Below are 23,305 nucleotides of genomic sequence, written 5' to 3' on the forward strand. Positions count from 1 at the left end.
CTCTCTTCCAAAGAGAAGCTGTGACCACTATGTTCAAGCCTTAGAATCAGCTCTTAAGGGAGCAATCTCTTTACTTATCCCTGCTTCGGGAAATGAGTGAATTCCATATTGTGGATTGAGCTCCCAGCTCCCAGATTAGACAAGTCCTAAAAAAGGTAGGCATGTTGAGTTGACAATCTGGCCACTCTCACCCATATTAATCAAAGGACTGCCCTCAAAGGCAGGAGTTCACAAAACACTCAGGATTGAGGTCGTGTCACCTATGGTCGTTTAGGTGAGATGCAAGTATCTAGTATCAATGAGGTTATATACAGAGTCTAGTCATCTTGTGGTCCAGATCTTATACAAACTCTTTGTATAGGACACCCCACTCCATGTCTCCACATGAATGGTCAGGATCAACCATCTGTGATAGTTTACAATACTTGCAAACCTCTACAAAGCGGGCCATATTCATAGTGTCACCAGGATCAGGTATCCCACCTTAATTCTTATACTACAGAACGATTTAAGTTATCACTTAAGACATGATCCACTTGTATATCATATATACATGTTTAAGTTCACATAAGATAACCAAGGAGCTTTGTTTATTGGATATGAGTAAATGCCAAAATTAAATAACACTTATTTTATTCATTTAACAATGTGCATCTTTACAAAACAACGAGACTCCAAGAGATTTAAGACACTAATCCCAACACTAACAATGTGGACCTATTAACCCACGAAGTGGACCATTTAGATATTTTATGATATTAATTGATGCATCCAGTAGATGGCCACATGTGTACTTATTATCAGATTACTTGCTCAAATAATTAAGTTAAGAGCATGATTTCCTCATTATACAATCAAGACCATTCGTCTTGATAATGTTGGTGAATTTACATCTTAAGCTTTTGATAATTATTGTATGTCAATTGTGACAAAAATTGAACATTCTATAGCTTATGTTCATACATAAAATGGTTTAGCAGAATCATTTATAAAAAACTTTTGCAATTAATTGTAAGGAGCTAAGTTTCCTTCATCTGTATGGGGACATGCTATTTTGCATGCAGCCTCACTTGTACGTATTAGGCTAGTAGCTTATTATGAGTACTTACCATTACAATTAGCTTATGGTCATGAGCCAAATATTTTCCATTTGAGAATTTTTGGGTATGCAATATATGTTCCACTTGCTCCACCACAACACACTAAGATGAGTTCTCAATGTAAGTTAGGAACATATGTTAGATATGATTCCCTATTAATTATTAAATATCTTGAACCCCCTGATGAGTAATGTATTTACTGCATGATTTGTTGATTGCCATTTTAATGAGACAAAATTTTCAACATTAGGGGGATGAATTAATAATCTGAAAAAATAAATTACATAGAATGCATCGTTACGTAACATTTAGATCCCTATACAGATCAATGAACTTGAAATTTAGAAAATAATTCATTTGCAAAATACAGCAAATCAATGACCAGGTGCATTTATAGATGCAAAGAAAGTAGCTAAACCACATATACTAACTGCAAATGTTACATCAAGAATTGATATCCCAACACAATAAGTTGTCATTAATGCGTTTGGAATATGCCAGAAGTGTGGTAGACCAGTGGGTTCCAAAGATAAAAATCCTCTAAAACGAAAAAATAATTAATAGTGAAAAGGACTTGGTTGAAAATGTAAATATCCATGAAAAAAATCCTCAACATGACAATGAGAAAGGTGAAATACCTAAAAATAATAATGATATTTCAATAAACTATGTCATGACAGGAAAAAGATGGAATCAAACTAATGTAATTATTGACAACATTTTTGCGTATAATGTTGCTCTTGATATTATATCTGAAAATTAGGATCTTGAACCAAAATCTGTTGAAAAATGTTGACATAGAAAAGATTGACTTTAGTGGAAAGAAGCAATCGAGTCAGAATTAAACTCACTTTCAAAATGACAAGTTTTTGTACCAGTAGTTCGAACACTAGAAGACGCTAAACCTATGAGATACAAATGGTTATTTGTGAGAAAAAGAAATGAAAATAATGAAGTTACAAGATACAAAGAAAAACTAGTTGCACAAGGTTTTTTACAAAAACCTGGTATTGATTATGAGGAGACATATTCTCTAGTTGTGAATGCAATTACACTAAGATATTTAATTAACTTGACAAAGTCTAGATATGCATCTTATGGATGTAGTCACAACATATTTATATGAATCTTTTGATAATGATATATGAGAATCCTAGAAGGATTTAATGTATCTGAAATATATATATATCAAATTCTCGGGAATGGTATTCAATAAAGTTACAGAGATCACTATATGGATTGAAACAATCAGGACGGATATGGCACAATCACTTGAGTAGATATTTATTGAAAGAAGAACATCAAAATAATCCAATACGTTTGTGTGTTTTTTCAAATGAATCAAAATCATGATTTGTTATTATAACTGTATATAATTGAATACAATTGGAACTTTTTAAAAGCTTTCAAAGACAATAGAATATCTTAAAAAAAGAATTTGAGATGAAAGATCTCGGAAAAACAAAATTTTGTCTTGATTTACACTTTGCTTATAAATAGTGACATTTGATGGATCTTAAAATTATGTACGTTGGTGAGGAAAACAAATTATATATTTCCTATTTTTATAAAATCATGTTTTCTATTTCTATTATTCTTATTTCCATAAAATTATAATTTTAGTTATTTTTAATTTAATTATTTATAAGTTTATGTATATTTTATTATTTTATTATTATTATAATATATATTATATTTTCTCCATATTTGTGTTCCATTGTGCTCCTCAATTCACAACCATTTTGAAATTTTAGTTTTATAACAAATGGACCAAAACGTCATTATAGTTTACAAATTTACATATCCACCACCAATCCCTCGCTAAATTACCACTCTACCCCTCCCCTTCACTGTATAAAAACCCCTTCCCTCCTTCCCTCCATTTCCACAAAATAACCAAAAAAAACAAAACAAAAACTTAAAAGGAAAAAAAAAAAAAAAAAAACGGAAAAACGAAAATGGGTTCCCTTCCTCACATCATCGAAGACTGCATGGGCGTCCTCCAACTCTACAGCGACGGCACCGTCTCCCGCTCCGACGACATCAACTTCCCCTTTCCGATCACCGTCGACACCTCCGTCGTCTTCCGCGACGTCCTCTACGACGCCTCTCACAACCTCCACCTCCGCCTCTTCAAACCGGCGGCAACCTCCACTAACAAAAAATTTCCTATTCTGTTCTTCTTCCACGGCGGCGGGTTCTGCGTCGGCTGCCGATCCTGGCCGAACTCGCACAATTGCTGCGTTCAGCTCGCCCTAGGGCTTGATGCTTTAGTAATCGCACCTGACTACCGTCTGGCGCCGGAGCACCGGCTGCCGGCGGCGGTGGAGGACGGAGCGAAGGCGATGGAGTGGGTAAGAAAGCGGGAAGATGCGTGGATTGAGGAGTTAGCGGATTTGGAAAGGGTTTTCGTGATGGGAGATTCGTCGGGAGGTAACATTGCGCATCATTTGGCGGTGAGGATTGGAATGGAGAGTGAGAAATTTGGAGTACGAGGATTTGTTTTAATGGCGCCGTTCTTCGGCGGAGTTATGAGAACCAAATCGGAGGAAGGACCGCCCGAAGAATTTTTCGATTTGGAGGCGCTTGACAGGTAGGTACCATTTATTATTCTCTCTCTTTCCTCCTTATAAGTTATAACTAACTAAGATTCCAATTTTCTCAATTTGGAGGCGCTTGATTGGTATATACCATATAAAAGGGTTTGAACGTAGTGTTGTTGTACGGATGACCCATTCTCAACTACTATATGATTAATGATCCGTCTTAAAAAAAAAAATCTAATCTTAAACTTTATGATTACATTAAAGATTATTACGTCCTTTTAAATCATATCGCGTTAAGGATAATGATAACATCTTTTAAATCATATCGCGTTAAAGATAATGATAACATCTATTATACTCCTAATGCGATAGTCATGTCTATCGCGATCCACAAAAATATCCATAGCGAAAACACAATACAAGTGTGAAAATCACGATAGACATGACTATCGCGTTAGGATTATGATAGATGTAACCATCCCTAATATGATACTGTCTAAAACGCAAAACGCAGTAGTGAGCTTTGATATAAGTTTCAAAGGTTAGATGATGAGTCATTAATCATTAAGGTGCCAAAGGGTTGTTCGCACAAAAATCTCTAGAAACTATCCATTATTTTCATTTATCTCTTTTTTATTTTTTTTTAATAGGAAAAGTACTTTTTGGTCCCTAGTTTTTAACATTGGTTTTTTTTTTTTTTTTTCGCTTTCATGAGTGACAGAAACAAGAACAGAACTCAGTGGGAGCAGCTAATAAATGCATCGACAAAAATTAATCACCCAACTTTCTACTCATGTTTTTTTTTCGTTGATAGAAAAGTAGGGATATGTCAGAAATTAGATTGGTCGATGTTTTTGGTTGCATCAACAGAATTAAAGAGCTTGAAATTCTTGTAGTGTATTTTTGGTTTCTATTTGATTTCTAAATTTAAAAAAGTTACACATTTATTTCAAATTTTGAGTTTATTTTCAATTTAATTCTCTAATTTCAAGTTATTAAAACTCTTCTCTTGAAATTTGAGTTTTGTTTCAATTTAGTTCTTAGTCTCAGGATTTAAACTTTTAACCTCAATTTTTACTTTTCGATTTTAATGTTAATGTCTATTAATTAATTTAAAATAATTATGAAATGAAATTTTAAATTTAACTTTACTAGAGTGTTATATTTTTAAAATTTTTTTAATTAATTAATAAACATATTAACATTAAAAGCAAAAGGTGAATATCTAGTGAAAGATTAATATTAAAAATGTAAATATTGAAATTTAGAGACTCAAATTAAAATAAAATTCAAATTTCAAAAGTAACATTAAATAATTCAATACGTAACCATTAAACTGAAATCAAATTCAAAATTTAATGACAAAATGTATAATAATTTAAAATCAGAGAATCAAGTAGAAATTAAACTCAAAATAATAAGAAGTATTTTTCACTTTTCTATATATATCACAATAAACGTAAGCAGGAGGATTTATTTATTTATTTTTAATCTCAAAGAACTAAAAAGATGTCTCAAAAATACGATTGCTTACGTTGGCTTGCCCTCTTTTTTATAAATTTTCCAAGGAAATATGAATAAATGAGAAATAAATAGCTGAAATGATACCAACATAAGAGAGAATAAATAGCCGTTATCATTCATATTTTGTATAAAAATGTTATTAGGTTAAAAACCATTTTTAGTCTCTAATTTTTTTTCAAAATAATAATTTAGTCTTTCAATTTTGATTTCTAATAATTTAGCTCACATACTTTCAATTTTTTTAACAATTTAGTCTCTGAATTTTAATGTGTAACAATTTGGTCCTTATAATTTCAAATTTGTAACAATTTATTACCTACGGTAGAAATTAATGTGAAGATTAAATCAACTTTCTTACCTAAATAAAATAATAAACTAATTAGATATTTAATATTTTTATTAAATATAAAGTCTATATCATAAAATAATAAAAATTGACATCAAATTTTGATGTATTTTTTAACATTAGGGACTAAATTATTATAAATTTGAAAATATAAAGATTAAATTATTACATATTAAAATTTAGATACTAAATTGTTACAAAATTAAAAATATAAAGATTAAATCATTATAAAATAAAGTTTAAAGACTATAGTATTTTGGGACCATAAGTGATTTTTAATCTAATAATAACAAAAAAATAGATAAATAAACAAAAAAAAATAAATAACAGAGACGCACAGCGCCTCTTGTTCATCCGTACGCATGAAAGTTGAGTTTGACTATACCAAATTCTTATCCATATTCTTCTATTAATCAGTATAATCTTTTAATTTTTGGAAAAAAAAAAACAGTAAATGAAAGAAAATAAATAGTAGTATAGAAATAGAAGTGTAAAAATTGAGCATAAGAAGACATGCAGTGGAGAATATTCAAATAAAGAATGATGGGTGGATGCATCTAATTTATATGCTATCCTTTTTTTTACTATACAAACAAGAAATTAAAAAAATAATTAAAAAAAAATAAAACTGTCTGTGACAATATTTTATTAAATTATACTTAAAATGCATCAAAATAGATATGTATCCGAAGGAGTACTCAAGTTTTTTCTCTATTCAAATTACCATCCACCCAAATATTTGACTATTTATTATTCACAATCTAATCTGGTAGGATTTTCCAAAATATAAACACCCATTATTATTTAAAAAAATTAAAAAAAATCTTTTTTCATCCATTTACGTCACCAGAGTCACCACTACCCACTCCACGTGGCTATTATTTCTTTTCATACATCACCATTTCCACAATTTTAAAAATCTGTCATTTTCGATAAACTAAATCTTATCCACCTCTTTAATTTCTTAGGCTAATTTGTTTGTAAATTATATGACCATATCAAATTTCAATTTTGTAAAATATTATGAATAAAAAAAATCATTGAAGAAATAACACTTTGTATAAAATACTAACTATTTACATTATATTAAACTTTTCAATGCTTCTTTTTATACGCTATATCTATATTTTTTTTTAAAAAAAAAAGATAATAATGACAACGTTGATTTACTCTATTTTTTGGTCTTATTTTCTTCTCACCCATAAAAAAAAATTTGAAGGAAAAAAGAACAATTATTTATTTATTTATATATTTAGAAATAAAAAAACACTCCCAACCACTTTCTTTTTCATTTTATTGAAAATAAATTAAGCGAATAATTTCTCCCATATGTCATTTTCAAATCTCCACCATAGAAAAGAGAGATCTAGTCAATGCCTTGGACTTTTATTTTCATTTTTATTTTTTTTTAATTTTTAATTTTAACATCCTGAATTTATTAGTAAATCCAAAACACACAGTAAATGATACACACATATATAACTAGACACAAACAATTGTTACCAAAAAATGAAAAAAGCCCAAAAATATATATATAACATTATAATACTATTAAGTTTGTATAATTTAAGTTTTAAAATAATTAAGCTATGGTATATGATATGTTTTCTATTAAATTCAAGTGATAAATAGCTAAATTTATTAAATTTTCACACATTTTATTCTTATATATACTATTTCATATAAACTTAGAAACCAAACACCAGTTAATACTCAAACTTAGATTTCTTTAAACATACAAAGACAACTTAAATTTACGTTTCTCGAATCTAGTCTTATTAGATCTCTCGATTTTCTCTTTGTGCCCTTACAAAATACAAAATTGAATTTATAATATATAAAGTTACATGACATGTATATTTCTTTTGTATGTCATTGTTTTAAAATCAATATTGTGAACAATTAAAAAAATCTAACTTTTTATATTTGGAACCACCCCTTTTTTCTTTCCATTTTTTTAAAGCAAGCTGCCATTTTGAATATTTATTGTATGACCACTATATTACATTTGGGAAGTGACTTTTTATGGGAAAAGATTAAAAGGGAGCAATTATATATATATTAACTTCATAAAATCTAAGTTAGTAATGGTATTAAAAAGTTTTCATTATTATAACATATGTGCAAGTGTGTGTGGCAAGATTTGATTGAAATCTCTTCCTTTTGGAAAATGGCTCTTTCTTTATATTATAAAATTTGTAATGGATAAGCTCATTGATTTAATAGATTAGTTTAATTTAGTTGACCTATCTTTTAAGTATCTTATATTTTTTTGCGTGAGAATCTCTTATTTTAACATTAATTTTTAGATTGTTATAAAAAAAAAATCAATTTATTTATAAATATAGTAAAATTTCACTATCTATCAATGATAGACCGCGATAGATAACTTTTAGTATCAGTGATTGAAGTCTACCATTGTCTATCGCGATCTATCACTGATAAATAGTGATATTTTGCTATAATTAAAATTATTTTAAATATAATTAAAAATATTTTTAGTAGTTTTATTATTTAAAATAATTACTCTTAATTATTTTTAGATAAAATGGGAATTAGCTACATTAACCTTTCTTTAATATAGTTTATTAATTTTCTAAAAGATGACATAATACAACATGTGAAACTTTTCTTCTCAAATCTCCATTCAAACAAAAATTTCCCAAACAACTTTTAACTTTTCAAATATGACTTTTTTGTTAATAAAAATGTTTTTATTATTGAAAAAAATAAAGACATTATTGTTTTTGTTATTATTATTATTTATATTCATAGTGGAGTTGAAATTACAATGTCAATGAACTGATTTTATTTTAAACTAATTAATCCAAAAGACAATGATTCAACAATGAAATAAAAGAAAATTATTAAAGGAAGTTTTCCTAGCTCTTCATCATTAGAATCTTCTACATAAATCTCTTAGAAAATTTATAGTGCCTCTTATCCAATCAATGTCACACACACAACCTACCCAATATCTTATTTTAAGTCCAAATCTTGTGGAAAAGAGGTAGAAAACGATGGATGGATTCAAAAGAGATCTCTATGGTTCCTTTTGTAGTGACGTCAAAAAGCAATACCAACAACAAAAAAATAGTGAAGTAATTGTGTTGTGGATAGCAATGTTGAGGAAAAAAATTTAAAAATTTGAAACCAAAATTTTCAAAGTGATCTCCCAACTCAAATGTTGACATCTGCTATCGACAAATATTTGACTTAAATAACTCAGGTCTTAGTAGGGATAGAGTTGAGCGGTCAAAATAAAAAAAGTGGGCTAAATTAAAGGTACATCAATGGATTTTTTTAGACACACTGTTTTAAGTTCTTAGAAAGTTAGTCCAAATAAACCTTTAGAAACACCTTTTAAAACACTTTTAGATATTCAATTCAAACATGTCCTTAGTCTATTGCTTTGATATTCTTCTTTGAATCTTTGATCATTGAACTTAGAAATAATTCTATACACAAAATCCATGAGACATATTACTTGAGATTTTCGAAAGCATGAAATTTAGGTAAATTTAACGACGAAGTTTTACGCGGTGACAGGTTTTGGAGGCTATCATTACCCATAGGAGAAGATAGAGACCACCCATTGGCAAACCCATTTGGGGCATCAAGCATTAGGCTTGAAGAAGTGAATTTGGAGCCCATTTTGGTGATAGTTGGTGGAAATGAAATGCTGAAAGATAGAGTGGAAAACTATGCAAAAACACTTTCACAATTGGGAAAGAGAATAGAGTATGTGGAGTTTGAGGGAAAACAACATGGTTTTTTCACTAATTCTCAAGATTCTGAACTGGCTCTTCAAGTCATTGCTATTATCAAAAAATTTATGCTTCAAAACTCTGCCTGAAATTTCAAATCAAATAATCTCATATACTTAAGAGATTACTTTAAATTTTAAGGGTTGTTTTCTTGTTTTGTGTTGGTTTTGGGGTTTGGAGTTAGTTTGCTAGAGTTCTTCCTAATTTTGTATTCACTTGCTTTTGATTTTACAAGGTTTTAAGAACATATGTAATTAATATTGTGAAAAGGAGTTGAGTATTATAATATAGGAAAGAATCGTAGTGCTGAACTCTGATTCTTCATCAGTTGGAATAACCTTTGAGGCTGCACAATTTAGCTAAAAGGGATGAAGTTATTATTATTATTATTATTATTTCTTTGGGTTTTTTTTAGTTTTCTATTATAACTAAAACTAACACATATTTGAAGATTTTTATGGGTCGTTCGTTAACCAATTCACTTTTGATTTTTGGTTTTATTTCTTTAAATGGACATATTTGATTCATGATTTAGTTTTCTTATTCTCTATTTTAAAAACGTATTCAAAATTGTTAAAATAATTTTGAAACTATAAAGAAAACTGTTTTCTAAAAACCTGTTTTCGTTTTATAAAACACACGTTTTAACATAATAATTGATAAATTAATTCAACAATATGTCTCTGATCCAGCGGCCGTGGTGTATGCCTAAAACTCGGAGTACTTGGAATTCGTATTCCAGATACTATTTGAATTGTTATGTATAGTCTATAAAAATATAGAGAATCTTTTTTTATACTTATTCACACATTATAGTGTTCATCGTGAGTCTTGAAATTGAAGCATTCACGGGTTATCAATACATTTAAAATATTGATTTTTTTTTATCAATATGAAATTAAAAAAGTTTTTAAAAAATAAATATATAATTTTATAATTATGAATTCCATATGGAAAAATATTGAAAAAAAACATTTGATTTTATTTTTACAAAAAAAATATAAAACTAAAAAAGTCACCCAAACTTATTTTGGTTTTTTTTTTTTTAAAAAAAAGCAAAAACACAATTATCAAACATGCTTTTAGTTTTTCAATTTTGAAAAATAGAAAACTAAAAAAAGGTACCAAATATATTTTTTGTTTAAAAGTGTTGCAAAATTAGAGTAGCTTTGATGCTACTCTTGAGAAAATGGAATTGATGGAAAAAATAAATGTTGCGGAAGCAAACCAATATCTCAATGTTTATTAAACAAAAAGAAGAAAAATGAAAATGATGATGAAATTTAAACTTTTTATTGAAGTACGAGAAAATTGGTGATACATAAAATATTGTATAAGAAATGTGATACAACAATTGTGATACTAAAAATTGTGATACATAAAATGTTGTACACAAAATGGTGATACATAAAATGTGGTACTCAAAATGTAGAACACAAAATTGTAGTACTCTCGATACATGGTAGCTCACCTTTATATAGGACAAAGATATGATCCTAATTAATACTACTAACTTACAATTTAAAACAATATTAAAAAGAGAAACTCACATAACTTAAAAGAAAACTTGATAACAAACGACATAAATCATAGATCTAACATTTACTTAGACATTAAACTGAAATTAAATAAAACAATAAATTTAAGAAACTTAAAAATTGAAATTTAATGAAGAAAAATCTCAAATCTCATAATTCCTCCTTGAGGTTTTTCTTGGTCACACCCAACTTTTAGTGTGGAAACATAAATTGTTGTGAGAATGTTGAAAAATTGTTCAATGGTTTCACTCTCTTTCTCTACTTCTTTTGATAAATAAAATCTTGACTTTAATGTGCCTTATTCTTCCATCTTGTACTAACTAGCAACCAAAGTCTTTTTAGATAAGGTAGACCATGGATCTTCCCTTTTTGAAAACTGTTGCAAATTTGTTCAATAGAGATAAATTTGAAAATATGATCATCCATGTTAGAAGAGGGCAAAACTTTCAAAGCTTCGTTGCCTTCGTGTTCAAAGTATTGATACCACCTTTTGCTTTCTTCTACTTTGGCATTAAAAGCATGATGACACAGTGAGTTACCACTTGAAACAAATGCATTTTCGACCATTTTCACCCATGCAATCTCTGCTCCTTGAGAGTCATAAATGACACAAACTTGGTCTTTGAAAATCATAGAAAATTGATTATGCAACAATTGAGCAATACTAAGCAAGTTTTGAGATAACATTAGAATATATAAAAAATTTGGATATTTTATGTTCACTTGCTTAGTCTGCATGACAATAGTATCTTTGCCTTAAGCTAATACTGTCTTGCCATGTCTAAGAACCACCTTAGACTGTATAGATCTATTAATCTGACTAAAAAGATTTACATCTTTAGCCACATGCAAAGTGCATCCGATGTCAATAAGCCATGAGGTTGACACTCTGTCATCAAAGTGAGATGCCATAAACAAAAAATTTGTTTCTTTATTGTCATCTACGCAATTTGCTTGTTGTTGGGAATTTTGGATGTGGTTTTGTTTACTATAACAAAATTTCTCCATATGACCATCCTTGTTGTAATAATCACAATGGTAGATTTGCTTGTTTTTTAACCAACAATTCTTTTTAGCATGGTTAGTCTTTTTACAAAAACAAGGAGAAAATTTATCTTTTCTTGACGCTCTTCCTTTTTCCATACTCACTTGATTTTTAGATGCATGTCTATCATCTTCTCCAACAAGTTTCTTGTCATGCACCCTCAATTTGCTCCTCATACGCATTGTATCCCTTTGTTCATGAGCTTGTAATTTTCTAGTTAATTCAACTATAGAGAGAGTTGCTAGATCATAAGACTCTTCTATGGTTGAGATCTTTGACTCAAATTTATCGGGAACACTAACCATTATTTTTTCTCCGACTCTTTGATTTGAAAAATTTTCATCAGTTAGTCTTACTTGGTTTACAATGGTCATCACTTTTGTTGGGTAGTTATTCACAGAATTTGAATCCTTTATTTTTAACATCTCAAACTCTCTCTTGAGAGTCAACAGTTTGACAGCTTTCACCCTTGCACTTCCTTCAAACTCCTCGTGCAATTTACCCAAGGTTCATTTGCCGTTTTACAATCAATAATCCTAGAGAATATAGGATTTGATTAAGTGACATGAATCACAGATAAAACTTTTGGCTTCTTTAATTTCTCCTCTTCATGTTGTTTGACTTAATTCAACGTTGGATTTTCTTCCAATGGTTGAGAATTAGCATAAGTTGAAACTGATTCCCAAAGGCCAAATGCCTTGAATAGGATTGCATTTTAACAACTCAAAACTGGTAGTTTTCACCATTAAAATGTGGAGGAGAGGAAATACCAAAACTTGAAGACATTTTTCCAATACAAAAATGGATATTTTCACTCTCAAATAAAATCAGAGGCCTTTAAATCTAAGGTTCTGATACCATTGTTGAAAAATTAAAATAACTCTAATTTTACTCTTGATAAAATGAAATTGATGGAAAAAATAAATGTTGCTTAAGCAAACTAATATCTCAATGTTTATTAAACAAATAAAAGCAAAATGAAAAATGAGAGTGAAATTCAAACTTTTTATTGAAGGAAGAAAAAATCGGTGATATACAAAATGTTGTATAATAAATGTGATACAACAAATATGATACTAAAATTGTGATATACAAAATTATGATACACAAAATGGTGATACACAAAATGTGGTACTCAAAATGTAGTACACAAAATTATGATACTATCAATACATGGTAGCTCACCCTTATATAGAACAGGGATATAAACCTAGTTAATACTACTAACTAACAATATTAAAAAAGAAACCCACAAAACATAAATAAAATCTAAAAATAACAAACAACGTAAATCTTAGATCTAGCATTTACTTAGACATCGAACTGAAAATTAAATATAACAATAAATTTAAGAAACTTAAAAATTTAAATTTTATGAAGAAAAACCTCAAATCTCAAAAAAAAAAAAAAAAAAAAAAAGAGTAGAAAATCGACTATGTATGGTTCTTGCTTTTTACAAACTAAAAACCAAATATTTTTTTCCCCAAAAACTAAAAACCAAGTTATCAAATAGTAACTTCAATTGACTTTATTAGTTATCTTTATCATAACCCATTACTTAATTATCCAATCAATTTAGCAAAAACACATGTAATTATAAAATCCTAATTAAACTATTGATTTTAATTTTTGCAATGATACTACAGAGGTTTAGAGTAACAGTTGCTGAAGGGTGATCAGCTACTCTTCCCCTGAATTAAGACAATCTTAGCCAATCACTAATACCAGAATAACTCTTATTCCTATAGTTTTTAGCTACCGTTGTTTTGGTGAAGGATTCATTAACTAACTTAATTCATCCTATAAGTGTGACCCTCCCATTTTCAGATCCCAGAGGTATGCTTCAATAGTCTATCGAAGGGAAAGACAACTGTTAAAGATTAACCTAAGAAACCTTATCCATTGCTGGAGTTTGCGTTGTTCCGATGGCTATGATGAGACCATCGAAGGGATGGTCACTCTAGGACGACACACACGCGGACCATAGAAATCTAACGGTGCTACATAATGGAGGAGACCGTAGGATACGTTGACACGCATCCCTCTCCCGCTTACTATGAACACTTTCTTCATTCATCTTGTTATTGATCCATACAAACACTTTCCAAAGGGAGGCTGCGTCCAAGGCGACACGAAGCTGAGCATGGATCTCATGGTGTGAACTCTTGGGGACGTGAGAGCTAAAATTCAATATATCATATATACCAATTCCTCCCACTAAAGTATTCAATATTTTATTAGGATTTTATTATACTTAGTTAAAGTCCGACTAATGAATTTACTTAAGTCATTGAAATTTGCTCAATATAACATTTATATCGAATAATTTAACAATACATGATTTCATTTATTAAACTCTTTTTATAAAATCAATCATTTATTGCATGCTTATAAAATATTTTCCCAATTCACCTTATAGGTCAGTTCCTAGGTGGAGATGTTCCGTTTCCGTCAGCTTAAATACCCCCTCCTAATAGAACCTTTCTTAGATAAAGTTCCCTTATGGGCAATTATTTTATAAATTTAATCTTTTATTGAAATTCATTTTAATCCTATTAAAAAATTAAAAAGATTAACCTATTCCTAATCTCAATAGAAATAATATAAGTCAATTTTAAATAATTTAAAATAATTTGGACCTATGTTTACATGCAATCTAGATTATATACTTTAATCTATTTCATTACTACTATAACTTTTTATAAATGAATGAATTATTAAATCTATAAAAACTTCAAGCATTTACATATATCATTCAACTATTTATTAGAATAATTTTAATATATAGTATGATACACGGACATGCTTAGGTTAATCAAACATCACTAACATAACACTTATATTATGATGCGTGAGCATGCTAATTTAATTATGCATCTATAAAATATAACCCTTTATATTTAATTATGACGCATGTACATGTTTATGCTAAGGTGGGTATTTTTTAATCTATATGACATATAATATGTAATATAAATTCAAAAAATAATTTAAAACATCCATCTAATGCATAATTAAATTAAACAGCAAAAATTGGACTGATTTTGATACCCTAATGCAAAATTAATATAACTATTATATTAATTTAATTAATTAAAATTCCAAAAGATTAGGTTAAAACAAATCAGAATTAGCCGCATCAAACCCTTGTGCGTGCGCCGCCACTTTTTGTCAAACCTCGGAATGTTGCAACAATGAGGCCAACGTTGCAATGCTGCGACTACTGCGCTTCACCACTACCTTTCAGCGTTGCAATGCTGCGATAGCAGCGTCGCGACGCTGATTGGCAGAGCACTCCCGTTCTGCATGGTTTCATCTCCAAACTTGCCTTGAACACCTCTGTTTCTTCTCGATATCTTCAGTAACCATTTCTCTATGGATTGACACGGACTTATAGACTTGAAGTAAAAATTAAGTCACCCAAAAATACAATAGGCCCTTACAATTTAATCAAATTAAAAAGTAATCTAGTGCCAAATCGAAAACATCCAATTTTGCAAACCAACATTCAAACATTCATAATGCAGAATATGAAAACCCACCTCTAAACGATCTTGTTTCAAAAAATACAAAGAATGAAGATGTAAGGAATTGTCTCTGATACCAATTGAAGGGGCATCGAATCCCATAGCGAAAACATTTTGTTAGAACCCCTTGCATCCCGCAAATCGATTTTACATTAAACAAAATTTTTATACAAAACAAAATATATAAACATGTAAATTAACATGCATTAGGGAAAGAATTAGAACGATTCTTACCTTTGTAAATTCTCAAGTGTCAGGAACAATCCACTCTAAGTTCCAGTGAACGAATCTCCAACGATCTTGATCATGAACAATTTCTTGAACAATCTCGAACACTACCACGAGAGTAACCTCGTTATTCTTTGGGATTCCAATAGAGAGATAGGTGGTATCCAACTATTGGGAGAGGGAGAGGAGAAAAAAGTTTTGGAGAGTAGAAAGGATTCTCTAAGAGAAAATTCTACACAATAACACTAGGGTGTTGTATATTGTCAGTCTTATCTTTGGTGAGAATGTGTTTTAGTATTTTCTCAAATGGTCATAAGGAGGTCTTTATATAGAGAAGGGCAAAACCCTTTTCCTAATATTTTCCTTTTCTATAATAAAATAAATAACACTTATTTAATTAATTAGTCAATTTAATTAAATAATACTTATTTAATCAATTTATTTAATTAATTAGCTCAATTAAATAACACTTATTCAATTTTAATTTGCACCATAATTAAATAACTATTTATACATTAAACCCAATTTAATGTATATATTTAATTATCATATACAACCAATGTATATACGCAAAAACCTCTCTATTAATTAATTCTTTGTGAATCTAATTCACTTGAATTAATTAATTTGAATCTTATTCAAATATTACTTTCCAATTTAATTATAGATCATATCCATAATTAATTATATATTAATCAATTAATATATAGATTCCTCAAATTAATTTGAACAATTCAAATTATCCCTCTTAAAATATCCTTTAGTGGGCTAACGAGCGGACCTGGTGGATTTGTAGATTAGAAGCTCCAATGATATGAGATTAATTGACTAAACTTATTAACCAACTTAATCAATATTCATTAACTATGGATGCACTCTACTAAAGACCCACAACTGTACTCTTCTCACTATAGATATATTTATGTGTCCACGAATGTAGACCAATACCAATAAGTTAGTCCTTCACGAGTGTTCGTAACTCAAATTGGGTTAAATTACTATTTTACCCTTGGGTTACCTCTGACTCCTTAAGTACCAGTGCTTCTCTAATGAACAACCTATTTATAGTCTAACCAATAAACAGAAACCTCTCTCGGGCTAATGAGAGGGTATGACCCTTTGTTCAAGTCCCGAAGACACCATTTAAGAGAACACTCATCTACTTACCCTTAATGCGGGAAGAAGTGAATTCCATCTTGTATTATTATTTTTGGGGATGATGCCCCAAACTCTCATGTCCTGTAGTTTGTAAACACAGTTTTGAACAAACGCTGGTGATGTATAATATATGATATTTTCTTCACTTTTTTTCTATGGATATTGGATGTTTTAATTGCTTTACCACAAACCAGTAAACTAAGATCCTTAGTTGTCGTTTGTAACTTAAGCATGTATGTGGAGACATACAGGTGGATCATGTCTTAAGTGATAACCAAAATGGTCTGTAGTATATGGATATAGGAGGGAAACCTTATCCTAGTAATGCTACGGATGCGACCCACTTTGTAGAATAGTTACAAGTGTCGTGACTTGCTACAGATGGTCTAATTCTGATCATTCATGTGGAGACATGCGAGCGGGGACGTCCTATACAAAGGAGTTTGTATAAGATCGGACCACGAAGTGTTATAGTCTCGTTATATAACGTCGTTCATGATAGAGATTTCACTTCACTAGAACGACCATAGGTAACATGACCTCAATCCTGAGTGAGTTGGGAACTCCTACCTTTAAGGGTGGTCCTTTGATTTGCATGAGTGTGAGTGGCCAGATCACCGACTCAAACCTACCACTTTGAGATTCGTCTGATTTGGGAGCTGGGAACTCAGTTACACAAGATGTAATTCACTCATTCCTCGAAGTAGGGGTAAGCAGATAGATTGCTCCCTTAAGGGCTGATTCTGGGACTTGAACGATGTGGTGCCACACACCTTCTCATGGCCCGAAAGGTATCTACACATAGTAGGACTATGTTGTATTGTTCATTAGAGGGATCAATGGTATTTAAGGAGTTAGATGTAACTACAGGGGCAAAACGGTAAATTGGTCCAACTATACTTATGAGCATCTATGAAGGGCTATCATACTGTTGATCGATTATATCCGATGGACATAGAAATATATCTGTGGTGAGAAGAGTGTAGCTGTCAGTCTTTAGTGGAATGTCTGACAGTTAACAGATGGTGAATCTCGTGGCTAAAGAGTTTAGTCAGTTATTCACATACCATTGGAGCTTCGAGTCATAGGTCCATAAGGTCTCCTTGGTAGCTCAATGGATTCAAGTTGAGAATCCATTTTTGGGTCAGTTTGAAGTATTCAAAATGACAAGAGGGAGTTCAATTATATATGATATGATTAAACTAGTTAAATATATATGATATGATTGACATTATTTATGAGATACATTATTTGGAGGAAAATGATATAAATATGATTTATATTTAGTGGAGGAGAAAAAAAGGACTATGGTTAATGTATTGCACATGATGTGATATTAAACCATAGGTTATAAATATAATATGATTATATTGATTATTTTTTTAATTTGACAATTATAGGATAATTATGCCGGCTTTTTCTCCATAACCGAATGATAGTGGGAGGTTGCATTCAGTTTTAATAACTGAAGAATAAAATGAAAATTGTTTTCATTTTGCAAAAGATCAGACATTCGTTCACGTTTAGTGTATATTGCCTATCGCATAGCAAACTCAAAGCCTACACGATAGCTCAACGTTTCTAAACGATTGTATACATGCGCAGTATACTAAACGATCACATGGGATTTGCTAAACGATCGTCTAGATTTTTTTAAAACGATCGCGCGTCCGAGCGTTTACTAAACGATTGTCTATACGATCACGACCCTTTTACTAAACGAACGTGTACCTCTACCTAAACGATCAAGCATTGTCTATACGGTAGACACCTGCCTTCTCCCACTTGCTTGGTCGTAGTATACGATCTTCTCTTCCTCCTTCCCTCTACCAAATCCAATAAAACCCACACCTCCTGGATTCTCACACCAAGAATACCGAGGGTTCTAAGTGGTGGTATCCTCCCTGCTATTGTGTTTGTGTAGATTTCATTCATGGGTAGACGATTTGGTGGACGATTGCTTGGACGTTCTCAGCGAGAGCGAGAGGAGCAGTCCTTGGCGAGAACGAGATTTTCTGTGAAGAAGGGTTCTTCAACTGATACATATTTCATTCTCTTGTGGTTTAAGTTTCCAAGTATGCCTTTAATTTGTTATAAAATGCATATCTAGTTTGTTTAATTGTGAATACGATAATTCTGTCACAATGAGTTTGGAACAATCTCGCTTCCCAACTCCCCATTCAGTCTTGTCCCCAAAATGGTAGGCATATTGGGTCAACGATCTGGTCACCCTCACCCATACAAATCAAAAGACAATCCCTCGTGAATAGAAGTTTGTAATATACTCAAGATTAAGATTAAGTCGCCTACGTTGTCCCATGAAATAGAAATCTAACTAGTCAACGATGTTACATCTAGTGGTTATTATTTCACGATCCAATCTTATGCAAACTCATTGTATAGGATACCTCCACTCGTGTGTCACCTACACAAACATGTTGGATCATTATGTTTGTATCAAATACAAAGTGGGTCGTATCCATAGTTTTATCAGGATAAGGTACCCAGTCTTATCCCTATACTATAGACCATTTCGGCTATATCTTGAACATTGATTCCTGTATGTCTCCACATACAGTTCAAGACTCATAAGATAGTCTTGGATGTTAGTTTATTGGATTTAGGGTTATTAAGACAAAATAGACAACAATACAAACAATAACATTAATTGATTTAATATCTATAACTCTTTATTGATGAAGGTCAAATAACATTTACTATTTATGAGTTTTAAGACATAAAACCCAACAGGGTGTACATCATAAAAGTTATGCTAATATAAAAGTACACAAAACAAGAAACTAGTGCATAATATGGGCCCAGTACAAAATCTCTCACTTGCCGTAGACTAGATGTGGCATATCCTATAGACCCATACTCTGCAGGTGACCCTTAAACACCTTAGCCGAGAGAGCCTTCGTAAATGGATCAAGAATGTTGTGTGCCAAAGCTATTTGCGTGATGATCATGTCCCCTCGATGCACAATCTCTCGAATGAGATGATACTTTCGCTCTATGTGCTTCTCGCGTTTGTGACTCCTAGGCTCCCGAGAATTAGCCATAACACCACTATTATCACAATAAAGAGTGATGGGCTTTGACATGTCTGGAACCACTTCCAGATCAGTCAGAAATTTCCTAAGCCACACAGCTTCCTTGGCAGCTTCACAAGCTGCTACATACTTGACCTCCATAATAGAGTCAGTAATGCACCCCTGCTTGATGCTCCTCCAGACTATAGTCCCTCGATTAAGAATGAACATTGAACTTAAAGTGGATTTCTTAGAATCCTTATCAGTCTAGAAATTAGAGTTCGTGTATCCTGTAAGGATCAAATCCTTAGAACCATACACAAGCATGTAGTCTTTTGTTTTTGAAGATACTTGAGGATGTTCTTAACGGCGATCCAATGATCAAATCTTGGATTAGACCGATACATACTGATTATCCCTACCGCATAGCAAATGTCAGGTCTAGTACATAACATCGCATACATCAGGCTACCAATGGCTGATGCGTAAGGGATTCATCTCATTTCCTAAACCTCTTGAGGTATCTTAGGATACTGTTCCTTAGACAAAATAACACCATACCTGAAAGGGAGCAAGCCTCTCTTGGTGTTCTGTATAAAAAACTTGACAAGTATCTTGTCAATGTACAATGCCTGAGACAGGGCCAACATTTTGTTATTTCGATCTCTAAAGATTTGAATGCCTAGAACAAAATGCGACTCTCTCAAATATTTCATTTGGAATTAGGTCGCTAGCTTATTTTTAATTTCAGTCAGTGGACCTACATCATTTCCAATGAGTAGAATATCGTCTACATATAACATAAGAAAAGCTACTGAACTATTGATGATTCTCTTATAAATACAAGGTTCATTAACATTATGATCAAAGCCATAAGATTTGATCGCAGTATCAAATATTATATTCCAAGATTGAGAAGCTTGCTTCAATCCATAAATGTATCGATTAAGCCTGCAAACCTTTTGCTCTTGACCTTGGGATATGAATCCCTCAGGCTGCTCTATATATATGGTCTTTTCAAGATTGCCATTCAAAAAAGCAATCTTGACATCCATTTGCCAAATCTTATAGTCATAATATGAAGCAATGGACATAAATATCCAAATAGTTTTCAACATGGCAACAGGTGAGAAAGTCTCCTCATAGTCAACTCCCTCAACTTGGGTATAATCCTTTGCCACAAGTCTAGCCTTGAAGGTTTGCACCTTCCCATCAGCACCTCGTTTTCTCTTGTAGATCCATTTGCAACCTAGGTTTAACCCTTTCAGGTTGATCTATAAGATCCCAAACCGAATTGAAGTACATAGACTCCATTTTGAGATTCATAGCTTTGATCCATTCATCTTTGTCAACATCCTCCATCGCCTTCTTGTAAGACAATGGATCCTCAACATCTTTGTCAGCTACGATAGCTAGAGTTTAAACCCATATAACGAACAGAAGGGTTCGCAACCCTCCCATTACGTCGAGGCTCCCTCAACGTTTAAGGTGGATTTGACCTACTAGATAAACCAACCTAAACAACTCTTGTTGAAGGTTTAGTAGTTTCACTTGAATTTTCATTTAACACTATCTTACTGCGAGATTTATGCTCCCTTATGTGGTTCCCTTCTAAAAAGGCAGCGTTTGTCGACAAAAACACTTTATTATCTTTAGGATCTAGAAGTAACCACCTCTCGTTTCTTTAGGGTAACCTAAAAATAGGCACAATTTTGAACGAGATTCTAATTTATTAGGATTTGCCTCAAGCACGTGTACTGGACAACCCCAGATCCTAAAATGGTGTAAGTGAAAGAGTGTATCAGCACCAGCGGAAGCACAAGGATCATCTAAGCACTCTAATTCACTAATTTTGGCAAAATATAAAAGCATGCTCTTGTAGAAAACAAGTTTCAAGACATACCTCTTATAGAACTTCTTCAAAGCTCCTTCTCCAGCTGCTATCTTCTCCGAATCTTGTTGCATACCACCTCAAGATCTTCTCCACTATTCTCTTGGTGCTCTAGATTGAGTTGTGAGACTTAAAACAAGCTTGAATCTAGGGATAAAGAAGAAAAGCTCACAGCAGCAATCTTGGTGAAGAACCCTTTCTTCAACTCGAATTTTCTCTAAAATTCTCTATAGATTGCATCACCGAATTTCACTCCAAACTCTTCATTATATTGCATATCAACATGCAAAGGAGAGAGTTGCATGAGTTGCAGCTCATGCTTGAAGAAGACAAGGCAAAGTTGAATGCATTTTGTGTGAGCAACTTGAAAGATGGATAATGGAAAACAAGGTTTTTCCATTTATGTTGTTTTTCTCTTTTTCAATTCTATCTCAAAAATCAAAACTTGATTTTAAAACTGAAAAATAAAATTAATATCATAACTTAATTTTAAATAAAACTTAATTAATTTAATATCAAATATTAAATTAATTTTTACACATATCCAATATATTTAAATCATATTTAAATATATAAATTCTCCTATTCCATTTAATTCTCAAATTAAATATGTAATTATATCTCATATAATTACTAATTTCTTAATTCTAATTTGAACGTTTCAAATTAACTTATCACGCTATTCTAGAGCTGATCCGTTACGAGCTAGTAGGGGGACTTCATGGTCCTACAGATCATGGGCTCCAACGATTCGAGATTAATTGGTTAAACTCATTAAACTAGATTAATCCCCATTCGTTAACTAATGGGCCACTCCATTAAAGCCTATAGTTGCACTCCCCTCACTATAATCCCCATTCGAGATTAATTGCTTATGTCCACATGATTTAACCATAATCAGCAAGTCGACCCTTCACAGGTTGTTTGTAATAACGACTGGGTTAAATATCTGTTTTACCCCCGAGATTATGTCTTATTCCTTAAGTTCCTACTGATCCTCTAATGAACAACTGGTTTGTGATCCAATCACTAAACCAAACTCTCTCAGCCCAGTGAGAGGGTAGGGCCCCTTGTTCAAGACCTACATTCAGTACTTGAGAGAACAACCTTTCTTCTATCCCTAAATTGGGTGGGCGTGAACTCCGTCTTGCACCCTATGTCCCTAGCTATCTATCCGGTCTTACCCCTGAAATGAGAATCCTATTGAGCTGGCGCTGTTGAGCCAACCCTTACCTATTAAAATCTAAGAGCAATCCCGAATAAACAGAAGTTCATAGTTAGCTCAGGATTAAGATCGAGTTACCTAGGTCATCTAGGTGAAATAGTCAGTCTTGTACAGTAAATAGCGTTATAAAGTAAGAGTGACTTATTTCTTGGTCCTAATCTTATGCAAACTCATTGTATAGGATGCCTCCACTTCTCATGTCATAACATGTACGAATTAGGATCACATTGTATGTAGCACTTTACAACTCTTTGTAACAACCTTATTCATGTACCATAGATCATTTTGACTATTTACTCGAACATGATCCACTCTTATGTCTCTACATAAAGTTCAAGTACTCATACAATAGTCATGGGTCTTAGTTTATTGGATTTA

General features: G+C 31.6%; 1 protein-coding gene across 1 annotated transcript; it reads left to right on the forward strand.

Moving 5' to 3' along the window:
• The first annotated feature begins 2,995 nt into the window (after window positions 1-2,995).
• On the forward strand, window positions 2,996-9,648 carry LOC120074085 (probable carboxylesterase 15). Its single transcript, XM_039027077.1, has 2 exons — window positions 2,996-3,693; window positions 9,066-9,648. Exons 1-2 carry the CDS (start codon window positions 3,059-3,061, stop codon window positions 9,370-9,372), a joined length of 942 nt encoding a protein of 313 aa, XP_038883005.1. The 5' UTR covers window positions 2,996-3,058; the 3' UTR covers window positions 9,373-9,648.
• The last annotated feature ends 13,657 nt before the right edge of the window (window positions 9,649-23,305 follow it).

This window comes from Benincasa hispida, chromosome 3, assembly GCF_009727055.1.
Source record: "Benincasa hispida cultivar B227 chromosome 3, ASM972705v1, whole genome shotgun sequence".
In the NCBI taxonomy this organism is placed as follows: Eukaryota; Viridiplantae; Streptophyta; class Magnoliopsida; order Cucurbitales; family Cucurbitaceae; genus Benincasa; species Benincasa hispida.

Coding starts and splice junctions, on each gene's coding strand:
- LOC120074085 (XM_039027077.1), top strand. CDS start 3,059: ATGGGTTCCCTTCCTCACATCATCGAAGACTGCATGGGCGTCCTCCAA. Junction 3,694..9,065: donor GATTTGGAGGCGCTTGACAG/GTAGGTACCATT, acceptor ACGCGGTGACAG/GTTTTGGAGGCTATCATTAC.